The sequence below is a fragment of the Elephantulus edwardii genome, unplaced genomic scaffold (assembly GCF_000299155.1).
Source record: "Elephantulus edwardii isolate Elephantulus edwardi_28Jun2011 unplaced genomic scaffold, EleEdw1.0 scaffold00093, whole genome shotgun sequence".
Classification (NCBI taxonomy): Eukaryota; Metazoa; Chordata; class Mammalia; order Macroscelidea; family Macroscelididae; genus Elephantulus; species Elephantulus edwardii.
The window spans coordinates 2263694-2279591 of record NW_006399843.1 but is presented as its reverse complement, the minus strand read 5'-3'; the positions used below and the strand labels follow the sequence as shown (position 1 = coordinate 2279591).

The window sequence follows — 15898 nt, the reverse complement described above, 5'->3', positions numbered from 1 at the left end:
TAGATTCCTATAATATGTTCACCATGAGTCAGAACAGACTGGCAGTGGGGTTTTTTAGTGGTAAATAGTGTCCAGTGACAATGGTTAGATTTGTCACATTTTGTCAGCATTCTCACTTCCATTCTGACTGATTTTGTCTCCATTAATCTAGCTTGGGTTTTTTTTTTAAAGGAACATAATATTTATGTTGTTGTTGTTTTTAGGTGTCATTGAGTCAAGTATAACTCAAAGTGAACAACAGATCTGAACCCTGTTCTGTCCTGTGCCATCCTCATACTTCCTGACACAGTAGAACCCATTAATGCAGTCACTGTGTCAGTCCACCTGGTTGAAGGTCTTCCTCTTTTTCACTGTCCATCTACCTTTCCAAGCATGATGTTCCTTCTAAGGAATAGCCTTTCCTGGGATAATGTAGACTTTGCTAGCCCAAAGTATGTGAGACAAAGCATTATCATCTTTGCCTCCAGGGGCATATCTCTGGGACATATCTGTTTGTCTTTTGCCAGTCCATGGGATATTCAGTACTCAAACATCCTAGTTCAAAGACATCAATTCTTTTTCTATCATCTTTATTCATTGTCCAACTGTCAGTAGCATAGCAAGTTATTGAAAAGACCATGGCCTGAATCAGGTGTGCTTTAGTCCTCAAACTAACATAACTGCTTCTCAATAATTTGGAGAGGTCTCTGACTGCAGACTTTTACAGTGCAGTACATTTCCTGATCTCCTGACTGCTGGTACCAAGTATATTGATTGTGGACCCAAGTAAGTTGAAGTCGTTGACAGTTTCATTCTTTTCTCCATCTTTCATGATGTGTGTTGTACTGGGAGAATGATCTGCATATTGCTAATTACTCTACAGCATGGGTATCTGTATTCTTGCTTGGTTATCATTGTTCTAGTTAGTACAGTACTTGTCTGTCAGTTTGCTGTATTGAAGTAACCTGTGGGTGCTGTAATGCTGAAACTGTGCCACTAGTGTGTTAAATACCAGGGGGTGCATGGTGGACAGCTTTTAGTTGAGCTCTCAAATTAAGGTAGACTAGGAAGCAGACTTGACCATCCACTTCTTAAACCGCAGGCCTCTGAAAACCTTTTGAACAATAGAGAAACACAATACCCATAGGTGATATTATTTGCTTTATCAGCCAGTCTGTTATTTAGCTGAACGATGTTCTCTGGGAATAGTTTCAGGTCACTTTTAAGACTATCTCAGACTGATAGTTTGAAGATTTTCTCTAGTCTCTACAGCTTCAGTAAGTCTAAAGTCTGGCTTCTCCCCCCCCCCTTTTTAAGAATTGGATTTTTCCCCCTATAATTTTCTCTCATTCTCTCTGGAACCATCTATGGTGTTCCTGATCAGAACAGTTGGTGGTAGTAGCTAGACACCATCTAGTTCTAGTCACAGGATAGGTGAAATCATGGTTCATGTAGGCATCTAGTTCTGTCGACAAGTTTTTCTTATTTGGCTCTTTTTTTCCAGATAAATAGAGACCTAAAGTTGTTTGTTAGATGGATGCTTTGATATTTTTGAGACTCTCAACTCTACTTACCAAACTAGGATGTAAAACATAAACTTTATAGACTACATTGTACCAACTAACAATGATTTAGACTGTGATCTCAAGCCGTCAAACCCTGTAAACTAATCTTTCAAGCCTTTCTGTTATGTTTTGTCATACATGACTGTGCCCCCTGTGTGTGAAAACATGTGCAGCACATACAGATATCTATGCCTACAGTTAGACCTGTATATAGGCACATGTTTGTACGCACATGTGCTTTGTTTATATACATAAAATATATGCAGATGTAGTTAGCCTTCCATATCTCCAAGACCTGCATCCAGATTCAACCACTTGTGGATGGAAAATATATACCCCACCTCTCCCAACCCCACCCCCAAGGGGAAAAAAAATCTAAAAAACAAACAGTCAAGAATCCAAACTCTCAAAGGCTAAGGGGGAACGTAAATTGCTAATTACCTGGGATTTTCATTGTGTTAGTTTCCACATTGTATCAGCTTTGGTGGTGTAGTTTTTAGAGAGTTACACTACTACTGTGCGATGGCACCTCCCTAGTGGTTCAAATCCACCAGTGACTTTGAGGGAACAAGATGGACAGTCTCTTCCCAGGCAATTTATAATCTCAGCCCACTGGACGGTCATCTTTGAGTTGATTCTGACTCAATGGCAATCAGTGAATGAGTTTTATAATCTACAGATGACTTAAAGTATAACCATTTCTTATAAGCAACTTGAATATCTTTAGATTTTAGTTGAGTGGTGGTGGTTTGGCGGGTTTTTTGTGTTTTTAAAGAAAAATTTTTAATAAACAACTTTTTATTGTGATTGAGTGAAAGTTTATAGAAGAAACCAGTTTTCCTTTCAGTGATTAATGCATATTTTGATCCCTGGCATTTATTGTGATTCCTAAAATATAGCAGCCCTCTGCTTACTCTCTCCCTTTCTTTACCATTTCCATTCCAGACCTCAAACTCATTGCCATTGAGTGGCAAACGAGCTCATAGCTGACCCTCCACAGAAATTTCCAAGGTTGTAAATAGCCCTGGTGGTGATTATCCCATCTTTCTCCTGGAGATTCTGTCCTTTTTTAAAAAAAAAATAATTTTTTTCTTTATTTCTTTTTCTTTACCATAGAATCAGATTCAACTGGCATAGGAGGAGATTGCCCCTCCTTCTCCATCAGAGCATATGGTGGATTTGAACCACACACCTTTGGGATTGCAGTACAGCTTCTTTGCCACTAGGCCACCAGAGCTCCCAAGACTCTGTCCTTTAGTACTGGGCACTGCTGCCCTTTGATTTCATATAGTTGGTTGTTAGGGGAATGTAGACAGCTTAGTATGACTATACACCTTTTATGCCTCTGTATTATTTAACTGAAAGTTGAACCATTGAGTAGCATTCAGCATTAAAGACCAATTCAAGGTCATTTTAAAATTGGATTTTTTGGTTTTTTTGTTGTTGAGGTTTTTTTAACGTCTTAGAGCTTAAACCCTTATAAGATATATAATTCTAAAAAAAAATTTTTCCAATATGGTGGTATTTTTTTGTTTTTCACGAAGTCTTTCAATGATTGAAGTTCTGGTGGCCTAGTGACAAGAAGCTGCACTGCAATCCAGAGGCATGCAGTTTGAATCCACCAGATACTCTGATGGAGAAGAAGGGGCAGTCTCTTCTTGTACCAGTGAGATCCAATTTGACAGTACACACACAAAAATTAATAAAATAAAAATTACTTTTTTCTAAAAAAAAGTCTTTTGATGATTATAAATATTTAATTTTAGAAGGGTTCAGTTATGGATTTAGTCTCTCATTGTTCATGCATTTGTAATTGTTTGATATTCTCTTACTGACAAAAAAAAAAAAGGAAGTCCCATAGTTTTGTTCCCCTATTATGTTCTAGGTCTTTGGTCTATTTTGAGATAAATTTTGTGTATAGTTAGGTATGAATCCAGTTTGAATTTTTGCAAATAAATACTCAATTTTACCAGCTATATTTATTAAGAGACTATTTCTTCCCCATTGAATGGTCTTTCACTCTTAAAAATTGGCTGCTTATAATGATGTCAGTCTGGAGACTAAGGTGTGCCTGATATAGGCCATGCTCTTTGCAATTACTTGCTATGTATCAGAGAACTGGACAAAGACTAGGGATGATAGGAGAGTTGATACCTTTCAGCGGTGATCCATGGACTGCTAGGAGAACAAAATATTTCATCCTGGAGAAGGGGAAGCCAGGCAAGAATTCTGAAGCTCCGTCTAACATACTTTGGACATGTAGCAAGGTGGAATCAGTCCGTTGAGAGGGATGTCATGCTTGGAAGGGTGGAGGGACAATGCAACAATGCAGGAGAGGAAGAACCTCGATGAGATAGATTGATTCAGTCACCAGGATAATGGGGATAGGTGTGTTGGAGACAATAAGATTGGCAACAGATAGAGCAAGGCTTAGAGCTGTTGTACATAGGGTCGCTACGAGTTGCAGGTGACTCAACGGCACATAACAACAACAACAACAACATACAGATGGATGGATTTACTCCTGGGTTCTCAGTTCTTTCCATTGCTCTGTGTGAGTGTTATTTAACCGTAGGAGGCTGTTTTGATTACTGTGTGTACTGTACTATGTGTGAGATTGGGGAGGGGAAGGCCGCCTACATTGTTATTCTTCAGTGCTACTTTGGTTATTTGGAATTTTTACCACATGAAGTTGATGATGTGTTCTTCCATTTCTGTAAATTATTGGTAGTTGGCTGTAGACTAATTATATCTGTGATTATTCTGTTATTATTGACATTTGCACAATGATCTTCCTATTCATGAATATAAAATATTTTTCGTAAGTCTCTTAGTTCCTTGCAGGGAGCCCTGGTGGTGTAGTGTATAAGGACTTGCCCTGCCAGCCCAAAGGTGACACCTCTCTGGAGGTTCCAATTCTCTAGTGGCTCTGGAAGAGAAAGATGAGTGATCTCCTCCCATGCAGTTAACAGTCTCTGATTCTACTGGAAGGTCAAAAGGAGTGTTTTGTAGTTTTCATTTTGTGAATCTCTTACAGCCCTGGTTAGGTTTATTCCTTGATTTCCTTCTCAAAGTACGCCTTGTTACTGTAAAAGAACTCAGCTGACTTTGTGTGTGATCTTATACCCTACTACTTTGCTGAATCCCTTAGATTCAATAGCCTTTTTTAGGAAATCTCTGAGATTTTTGGTATGAAATCATGTTGTCTATGAATCAAGATAGTTTGCTTTCTTCCTTTCCAATCTGGATACCCTTTCCCCCCCTTACTTGCTGTATAGCTCTGGCTAGACTTCTGGAATGATACTGAATAAGTGCTGATAGTGGGCATTCTTGTTCCTGTTTTAAAGGGGAAGAGTCTCAATCTTTATTGGTTTTTCATATATGCTCTTAATTATATTGTGGAATTTCTCTTCTGTTCCTGTTTTTCTGAGAATTTTGTTGGATCCCCCCCCCAAAATACCTTTTTCTGTGTGGATTGAGATAATCATGTATTCTTATACTTTACTTATATGGTAAATCACATTAGTTGGTTTTCTAATGTTGAAACACCCTTGATATGAAGTGGACTTGATCAGGATGTGTAATTTTTTTATACTGTTAAATTTCAATATACTGTTAGAAATTTTCAAGTCTTTAGTGAAACCAGACTGCTCTTTGGAGGCAAGGATGGTAAAGCTTCATCTCACATACTTTGAACATGCTGTTAGAAGAGTCTATTTCTTGGAGAGGAACATTATGCTTGGAAAGATGGGGGTCAGCGAAGACCTTCAACCAAATGGCTTGACAGTGACTTTGAGGGCACAGAACAGGACAGCAGTCAGATCTGTTCATAGGGTTGCTATGAGTCATATTCGATTCGATGTCATTTAACAACAACAGCAATAAACTTATAAAGGATCAACTCACCTCATTGCTGCTGAGTTGGAGCAGACTCATATTTCTAGGAGGTTTTCTAAGGTTATAAATCACACAGGAGAAGATTGCCTATCTTTCTCCCTTCGAGATGCTAGTGGATTTGAACTCCTGGAGAAGTTGGCAGCATAACACTTTTAGACAGCACTGTCATTCTTTTGTATATAAACGGTATCTCTTCATGGCTTTGGTATCAGGGTGATGCTAGTTTCATAAAATGATTTGCAACTTAGTCCTTTATTTTTCTGTGTGTTGGGAGACTTTGAGCAGAATGCTGTCAGCTTTTCTCAGCACAGTTAGATTCCCCAGCCATTTGGGCTGAAGCTTTTTGTCGTTGATGTTAGGAAGCTGGTTGTTCAATGTCAATTATTTCTTCAGTCACTTCTTTTGCTGCTCGTCTTTTAGATTTTCTACCTCCAGTTGTGTTGCTTTAGTTAAGTGGCATGGTTTCTAGAAATTTATATATTGGGTTTTTAAAATTTATAGGAGTGGCATTTTTTCATAGTATTTGATCTCACTTTTGAAATGTCTTCATTTTCATTCCTTGGATTGTTTCGTCAATCTGGCTGTTGATTTTTCTGTGATCCTGTCAAAGAACTAACTTCTGGTGTTGCTGGTTCTTCCTATAGTCTCTCTTCTAGTTCATTCATTTCTGCTTTGCTCTTTATGATTTCCTTGCTCCTGGTGGCTTTGGTCCTCTTTGGTCATCCTTTTCTGTTTGCTCATGTTGTCTCTTTAAGTTAATGATTCTGCATTTGGGACTTTTTTTCTTTAAAGGTAATCATAATTCCACTATCTCTAACTCCTTAATTGCCCAGTATTCAGTTAATAGCAGATTTCCTAGGTTGCTTTTAAAGCAGCTCTTAAAAAACAATAAAGTAGCCCTTTACAGTGTTAATGAAAAAAAAAGATCAAAACAGGGGTCACAGTGAATTAAATGTTGTGCTTCTTATATTTCACTTTTTTCCTCCTAGCGATTTCTAAAACTCAGATCACCCAGTATCTTGTATAGTGCCCCACCTTCTGGATTCAGCTGCTTCTTTCGTCTGGGTTTTAATTTATTCCTTCATTTCTTAAGACTCATTTTTTTTTAAAGTGGGAGGTTTTTCCCCTGACTATAAAAATAAGCATTTTTTTGGTAAATACTACTAATAAAAGTGGACTAAAACAGATGAATTGACTCAATGACTGGGGAAATGGAGACAGGTGTGCCAGAGACAATGAAGTTGGCTCAGGATAGAGTGTGCTTAGATCTACAATTAACACTAGTAGTACCATCAGTCAGGAAATGAGGGGACATGTTGCATTGGGAAAATCTACAATTAAGGACTCTGCAAATTGTTGAGGAGTAATGATGTCAGTTTGAGGACTAAGGCGCATCTTATTCAGGCCATAGTCTTTCTGATTACTTGATATGCATCTGAGAGCTGGACAGTGTATAAAGATGACAAGAAAAGAATTGATGCCTTTGAGCTGTGATGTCGGAGAAGAGCACTGAACATCCTATGGACAGCCAAAAGAATGAATGTCTTAGAGTGAGTGCAGCCAGAGTGTTCCTTGAAGGCAAGAATGATGCTTTGCCTCACATACTTTGGACATGTTTCTAGGAGAGTCTATACCTTGGAGAAGGACATGATGCTGGGAAGGGTGGAGGGTTGTCAAAGAAGAGGAAGACCCTCAACCAGGTAGATTGACACGGTGCCTGCTACAGTGGGCTCTTGTGTGTCAGGAAGTGTGAGGATGGAACAGTATCAAACAGGGTTCAGGTCTTTTGTTCATAGGGTTGCTATGGGTCATACTTGACAGAATCTAACAACAGTGACAGGATAGAGCAGGATTCAGAGCTGTTGCACATGGACTCACTGTGAGTCACAGTGACTCAACAGCACATAACAACAATAACAACAACACTGCATTAATCCAATTTTCTGCCTAGTAAGAAAATGAATGGCTACTGGGTTTTTTTCCCCTTTATACTATTATGTACATTTTATCATAGAAACTATACATGTTTAAACAAAAAAATATGAGAATAGGAAAAAAAAATCCATTTTTCTAACACAAATACTGCAGTAGTTATAATTTTATACATGTTATGGTAGATATTTCAGAACTTTAGGGTTTTTTGTTTTGTTTTTAAACATTCTATTATAGTTCAAATGAACATGTTGGTTCCTTTCCGCTCCTTCCCTGCCAAACCTGAGGGTAGAGATTGCTTCCGTTCCTCTGGCTTCTCTATGTGATGACCTGGACATAAAGGTTCTTCCTGCACCAAACCTTAAACTTCACATTATCCTTTTCTTGATCCTGACAGATTTCGCATCCTTTTGCATGGCTGTGAGCAGAAAGCCGTTGATTTCCTCAGTATTGAGAGGCATGGCGGCGAGGCGTGCCGGGCAGCGGGCAGGTGCTGGTACCCTAGATTAGTCTAGACTGTAGTTTTAAAATTATATGGTAGCTTTTATGATATAGAAAATGAAAAGATTGTTAACTTGTAGAAGATGTCTTTTCTTTTTCTAATGAAGACATTCTAATTTAAAATATACTTCTTGGAAAGGTTTGAGTCCTAAATTATAGCCTAAAAATCTTATAATGAAATCTTATAAAATTAAAAAAAGTTATTGTAGTTCAGCAATTTTTTTCCTAAATATTTTTCCCCAAGATATAGATTGCTAAGAATGCCAAATTAGTTATTGCTAGATAATTGACAATGTTGATCTTCTCGTCTAAATGTACTTGCTGTAGATAGAGTGGACACCAGGGGGCACTGTGTGTCTACCCTTGCCAGCGACTCCGTGGCACTGCTCATTAACATTAATGTAAGCACAGTAGGAGATGCCTTCACTGTGGGTTGCAGGCTTATCACTCAGTGTTCATGTACCTAACCACAGGAATTTTCCAGCAGGTGCTTGAGTCTTACTGATCATTAAATTCTTCTAATTCTTTCACATGCTTTAAGTACATTTTTTGTTCCAATTTTGGGGTTCATAATGCATGAGTAGTGTCTAAGAGGAGAAAAAGATTAATGAGTAAATATTCTTTTAATATTACTTTTATTTTTGCCTTGAAACTCTTTGTCATTTGTGGTGGATGAAGACCAAATAGGTTTGAGAGACCGTGTGTGTGTGTGTGTGTGTGTGTGTGTGTGTGTGTGTGTGTGTAATTTTTTTTTCTTTTCTTTGATCTGGGAATATTCAGCAGAAATGGGTTGAGACAGTGGGAGTGGGCTCAAGTGTGTCAGGGATGCTCAGGATGGTGCAGAATAGGACAGGGTTCAGCTCTGTTGTTCCACAGGGTCACTGTGAGTCATATTTGACTTGACAGTACCTAACAACATCAGGAATAGTTGTTGTATAGATAAGAAGATTACCACATTAAACAGAAGACCCCTGAAAGTGTTCTATTGTGCTTTTGGCATATCTCTGCACCTTTATTCTTGGGGTGTGACTTACTAATGAGAGAAGACTTCCCCTCCCCCTTTATGTACAGCAGACTTTATTAAGTCCTTTTATCTGTTAACCTGACCTTCATTTGTATCCTAACTAAATCCCATATTATGCCTCCCTTAAATTTTGAATCTTTATTGAGAAGCTACAAAATATATTTCTCTTTCTACATGAGACCTTTATTGTATGGAGAAAGTGTGGATACAAGTGTTGAAGCATTTGATGGATGACCTAGGGGGTATTCTCCAGTCTAGAATGAGCAGAACATTGAGACAATTTTGTTCTAATGTGGTGAAAGTTGGATTTCTTTCTTCTTCTTCTTTTTTTTTCTTTCTGTCTTGCAGTTCAGAATTTAGGTCACCCATATTGGCTGACCTTGGCTCCAATGTATATTTGGTTTCTCATTTTCTTCATCCAGCCTCACAAAGAGGAGAGATTTCTGTTCCCTGTTTACCCACTCATATGTCTCTGTGGTGCTGTGGCTCTTTCTGCACTTCAGGTGAGTTTCAGAGGAAAGCATTTCATTTTGCTTTTAAACAATAGCTTACAGAACCTAAGTACAAATTACTGGGTGCTCCCAGCTACTGTGTTTCAGCCAAATGTTAAAACTTGTACAGATTATTACTGAAGTTTTATTGTTTCTTTTTGGTGATGATATATTTGCAAATATATGTTAATTTTTCTCTGTTACTAACAAGAATCCAGTTGCTGTTGATCTTTTTTAAATTATTGTATGGGTCCACTACAGAATGGCAGCACCGTGGCAGAGCTAATGGAGTGTCTGTTCTTCACCTACCAGAGCGGATTAAAACTTGCTCAGGTGTTTGGGATTGCATCAGACAGCAATATAAGACGCTTTGTAATCCTGGCTTAAAACCTGCCCCGGTCAGTTCCCTGTCAGAACTAATCTTAACGTTGTGTGAATATCTCATTAGATATGCCCTTAGTGGCCGTCAGACTTCTTGCCCTCTGCTACCATTTGCAATTGGCAGAGAAAAATAATCATGGATTTTTTTTAAAAAAAGAGTCTTATTATGCCTACCCACCATACAATTCACCCACTTAATCTGTAGATTCAGTAGGCTTTCCTCTCTCTCTCTCATATATTTAACCATCACTATAGACCATGTGGGAACATTTCATCACTTCAAAAGGAAGTTTGTGTTCTGTAGGTATTGATCCTCTTTCTCTGGCTTAGCTCCCCCTCGGCCTGCTCTACTTTCTGACCCTGTAGATTTGCCTACTCTGAACATTTCATGTAATAGAATCATCAAATATGGGTTCTTTGTGATGGGCTTCTTTCACTTAGCACAGTGTTTTCAAAGTACATCTTTTTTTAGGGTCATTAAAATAATATTAATTATAAAGTAGTTGGACATCCTTGAACTTACAAAGTGGTTTTAAAATCGCTCAGATAGAGCCATATTTGTGAGGATGGTCGGCACTGGGCAGTACCGTGTTCTGTTGTACATTGGGTCTGGAGGAGTTTGAACCTCCTTGATGGCACCCAACAACAACAATAAAACTACGGCCCAGTATTTTCCCATATCACAGTTTATTATGGTTGTAAATCTAAGTGTATATAGGATTTTGTATTCTTTTAAACCAATTCTAGTGTGTGTTTGGGTCATAATGGTCCCATCATTTTGAGAGAATGTACTATTCTACTAAATTGGAGGTCAGTTTCACTCACTGCCATTGAATAAGTCAGTTCCAGCTCACAAGGCTGCAAGTTTAACAAGGCTGCAAATCTTAATGGAGACTGTCCATCTTTCTCCTGTGGAGCTGCCGGTAGATTCGAACTACTGGAGACTTGTGACGTTTTGGTTAGCAGCACAATATGAGGTGGACTATCCCACCAGAGCTTTTTGATATGTGTATGTTAACTATTTGCCCTACTGACATATCCCACATTATTATATAATGGATAACATATTGACTTGAAAATATAATAATTGGGTATACTATAATTCATGTTAAGAGTTTGCCACTATAAATGATGCGAGGACAAAAACATTCATTTAGGTATCTGGATTTTTCCTTAAATGAGTACCAAAAATTTTTGAAGAGTTTGAAAATTTTTCAGACATGTTTATGGCCCTTTGTTGTGTATTATAAATGTCCTATCTAAAAGCAGAGCTCCTGTCTAAGAGGAAAGAAAAGAAGGTATCAAAGAAAGTCAGTGTGCATATATGTATTTCTCTCATTACCATGGAGTTGGAATCAACTCATAGCTCACACACACACACACACACACACACACACACACACACACCCCGAGTTTATAAACCACAAGGGAAAAGAAAGGACAGTTTTTCTGCTGCGGGGTTGCTGGTATATCCAAGAAGCACACAGCCTTTAGGTTAACAACACAACTCCCCATGGACTATGCCACCTGAATTCCCTACACACATATGTGTATGTTGTTTTTATTCGTTGCTGTGGAGTTGGAAATCAACTCATAGCTGCCTCTCCAGTGAGTTTTAAGAGGCTGTAAGTTGCATGGGAGATTGCCCGTCTTTCTCCTTTGGAGGAGCTGGTGGGTTTGAACTATTTGCTTTTGGATTGGCAGCACAGCTCTTTACCAACAAGACCACCAAAGCTCCCTGTATATGCATAGATTATACTATTTATTCATCTAGTTGTAAAGTAGTTTGGCACATGATTAACAGCATATTCCTAGGACTCTATGAGAATACTGAGACATTTTGTCGATACTAAAAACTTTGATAAAAAAATATGTAAGGAAAGTAAAGATAACTGTATCAAAGTAGACTGATAAAGACAGGAAAAAAGATTGAGATACCATACATATTAAAGTAAATGACCGAAAAATCTATTAAAAATCAATTATGAGGGTTTTAAGTATTTTAAGTACTATTGAAGTATCCAAGTAACTTACATATGCAACTAATGAGATTTCGTTCATGGTAATCTCTGGTTGATTGACCAACAAGTGTAGTTCACTTATCATAGAATGTAAAATGAGTGCCTCAATAAATGTGTGCAAATACACAGACCCTAATTGTTATTGACCCAATCTTGCTTGCTGAAAGTGAGGAAGACTTGAAACCCTTGCTGCAGAAGATTAAACACTGCGGCCTTCAATATGCATTCCATCTTGGAGTGTCAGAACTCTTGAAAATTGACTTTTCTAGCCATTGTGTTAGCCTCTGATGAGGGCATAATCTCCAGCTACCTTAACTGCAGACACATGGTCTTTCAAATCATCAACAGCTGTGGGGCCAGTGTAAGAGAGCACTTTTCTTACTGTAAAAAAAGGCAGTGACAGTGGTGAAGAGATTGTGAAGAAACTGCTGCACTGCTGTGAAGATTCTGTGGCAAGGTATAAAGAGAGGAACGTTGGAGATAAAGGCTGCAGTTAAAGTTTTGCTTGCTGGGTGATTGAAGGAAAAGTTGACTTGTAAATTCTCTGAGATAAAGTGCACAGTTAAAGGTTTTGCTTGTTGGGTGATTGAAGGAAAAATTGACTTATAACTGCTCTGAGAAGAAATTTGCTGCATGATTGAGGAAACCAGAGGCTTCTTGCATTTGTTCTGCTGAACTGAACTTGGAATTTCACTAATTGAGGGATTGTGTCTTCTGTTAAACAGGATTGGGACTCTTGAATTCAATTTGGATTTGCATTGTGTGATATTCTCTGCCTCTCCCACTTCCCAACTTATTTCCCTAATAAACCTCATAGCTATGAGTAAAGTCTGTGAGTCATGTTGCAAGGAATCTTTGGACCCAATGATTGGTAGGAATAGGTGCAGCAGCTTGGGGTGGCATGTCTGACCATGCAGTTATTTGTATGGTACTATGGATGTTACTGATGGGGAAAGTTCCCTTGTATGAAGCAAGCAGAAGTCAGGCTTGACCACCCCTCACATTGCAGCTGTTCTTTTCACATATCTATTATTATTATTATTACTATTATTATTGTTGATTTTAATGAACATTTACAGAAAAGTTGGATTTTCATTTATTAATTGTTGTACATTTTCCTTCCTACCTACCCAGTTCACCTTTTAAAAAAAAATTAATTCATTTTTAGGTAATTTCTCACCCCTTACCCCTCTTTCAGTCCATTTTGCTATGTACCTCTTATTCTGGGCTGTTGTCATACAAATAATGCCTAATCATATATTCCTTTTAAACAGTTTTCTCCATCATCTGTTCTAATGCAGTGTTCATTATTTAGCCCCTCTTTTCTTAGTTTCCCCCTAACCCCATGTCATTACTGTTTTATAACAGTGGTGTTGTGAAGTATTTGTCCTTTTGTGATGGAGATAGTTCACTCAGCCTAATGTCCTCCAGGGTCACCTGTGTTGTATAATATTTTATTGTTGTTGATTGCCATCGAGTTAAGCACAACTCGTAACAACCCTATGAACAAAAGGCCTGAAGCCTTTCTATAACTATCGTCATTTATCAGAGTTCATAGAGTTTCCAGAGGCATGTTGTTTAGGAAGTGGATGCCACTCCAACTTCCAAAGCCCATGCTTTTCACTACTAGCAATATATCTTAAAGAAACCAGAGCTGCCATACAAACAGATATATGCACACCCATGTTTATTGCTGCATTATTCACAGTAGGAAAGAGATGGAAGCAACCTAAGTGCCCATCAACAAATGAGTGGTTAGAAAAACTATGATATATTCACACAATGGAATACTACACAGCACTGAAAAGCAAGCAACTTCTTTCACACATCTTAGTATCAAGAAAATACAAATCCTCACACTGCACCAACAGGCAACCTCATGATGGACAGTGAAAGGACCGAGACTGTCAGTGATGCCATCTTACTTGTTTCCATAATTGCTACACTTAATATCAGCAGTCAGGAGATCAAGAGATATATTGCACTGGAAAAGCATGTAGTCAGGGACTACAAATTATTGAGAAATAATGATGTCCGTTTGAGGACTTAGGTATATCTTTTCAGCCACTTGCTATGCATCTGAGAGCTGAACAGTGTCAAAGGATGACAGAAGAAGAATGGATGCCTTTGAACTGTGGTGTTGGAGAAGAGTACTGAATATCCCATGAACTGCCAAAAGAACCAACAGATATGTCTCGGAGAAGGTGCAGCCAGAGTATTCCTTAGAGATGATGAAGATTCATCTCACATACATTGGCATGTTGCTCGGAGAAGTTACTTCTTAGTGAGGGACATCATGCTTGGAAAGGTAGAGGTATGGCAAAAGAAGAGAAGACCCTCAGGTGGTTTGACATGGTGACTGCAGCAGTGGGCTTCAGTGTGCCAGAGATTGTGAAGATGGCACAGGGTAGGACATGGTTCAAATCTGTTGCTTATAGGGTCACTATCCGTCGTACTTGATTCAACGGCACCTAACAACAATTGTTGTTGTGTATTGTACAGTTAGAACCAACAGATAATTGATTGACCCTAATAGAACCTCTTTTTCTATTTCCTCACTCTTGATTTTACTGTGATATCTTGTGAAGTCTTTTTTTAATACTAAGTATATCTTCCATTTTTTATACTGTTGCCTTCTTTTCTAGAAATGCTACCACTTTGTGTTTCAACGTTACCGCCTAGAGCATTACACTGTGACGTCCAATTGGCTGGCTTTAGGGACAGTCTTCTTGTTTGGGCTCTTATCCTTTTCTCGCTCTGTGGCTCTGTTCCGAGGTAGGTGTGCTGCAAATATCTTAACTCAGACTCACCAGACATTTCAGCTGAGGTTTTAATGCATAATTATTTAATACATAATCAGATTAAGCTAGGAGGAGGTCTTTTAACTACAAGGAAAACCTGCAGATTTAATATTAGTTATACCTAGGAGGTATAATTTACACTTTAATGTTGAGGGGAAGATTGAGGATTCCAGAATTCATTTTCATGTTTTGAACTAGATTTTTTTTTCTTCTATTTTTGTTGATTTTATTTTCCTTTTAAAGATGCTGATGAATTAACCAAAGATAAGAAAATAACTTTTAAAAACCCACTACATTGAGTCAATTCCATCTGAATTTTGGTACTAAATACTCAAAATTCTGTTCTTTCTTGTCCTCGTTATTTGGACCCACTCTATGGAAATGTGCTCAAAGTATAGCAAAGAGCCAGAAAACAAATTCTTTTTGGCAGCATCAACTCTCTGTTGTGACCAGCTTTCTTTCAGAGAAGGTTCTGCTGATCAGCTTCCTGTTGGAGACGCTGTGGACCTTAACACTCATATATTTCACATGGATTACAGTGGGACATAAGCTTTCATTATGATTAAATGTCAGATTCTTATCTTATTCATCTTTGGCTCTCACTGACTTTTTTCACTTCCAGGATATCATGGGCCTCTTGATTTGTATCCAGAATTTCACCGAATTGCTACCGATCCAACTATCCACACTGTCCCAGAAGGCAGACCTGTGAATGTCTGTGTGGGAAAGGAGTGGTATCGATTTCCCAGTAGCTTCCTTCTGCCCGATAAGTAAGTTGTGTTACAGCAATATCTTTATCATATTCCTTTTCTTTTGGAGTTTTCATAAAAAAATTGTTGACCAGTTTAGCTCCAAGAGAACTGTGGTATCTGAACTGTGCCCCGTCTCCTGAGTTCGTTAGGGCTGGGTGTTAATGAATGAATGATGACTGTGTGCTATGCACTGCCCATAACCACATATGACAGGGAACTGCTGAAAACACACTGGGCCCTAGGCTCATGACACTGGCTTTTCCTTAGGATCATTTTAAAATTTCTGTCATGACTTGATTTTAATCCATCCACTAGTATAAACAGTCTAGAAGCTCTGCTAGAAGACTCTTTTAGTGAAGGAATTTTTTCATCTACCAGTAGTCAAAGTTTCACAACCTTTGCACATCATGGAAAGCTGAGGTAAAGACATTTGTACCACTGACCTCCATCCTGTGGCTGGATGTAGCAGTGTAGGCTTGGGGTTCCTTGTATTTACTTGGCTTAGACTTGGAAGAGCTGTATTTAGGTAAAAGGAAAATATGAGTAAGATGAAA

At 38.3% G+C, this 15898-nt stretch overlaps 1 protein-coding gene across 1 annotated transcript in view; it reads left to right on the top strand.

Annotated features, from left to right (window-relative positions):
* The window catches only part of ALG9 (ALG9, alpha-1,2-mannosyltransferase), a 162352-nt gene that overhangs the window by 42152 nt on the left and 104302 nt on the right, over positions 1–15898 (top strand). The window contains exons 10-12 of the mRNA XM_006890770.1: positions 9247–9401; positions 14437–14566; positions 15215–15362. Of these exons, the coding sequence (XP_006890832.1) occupies positions 9247–9401; positions 14437–14566; positions 15215–15362 (433 nt within the window). The remainder of the gene's footprint in view (positions 1–9246; positions 9402–14436; positions 14567–15214; positions 15363–15898) is intronic.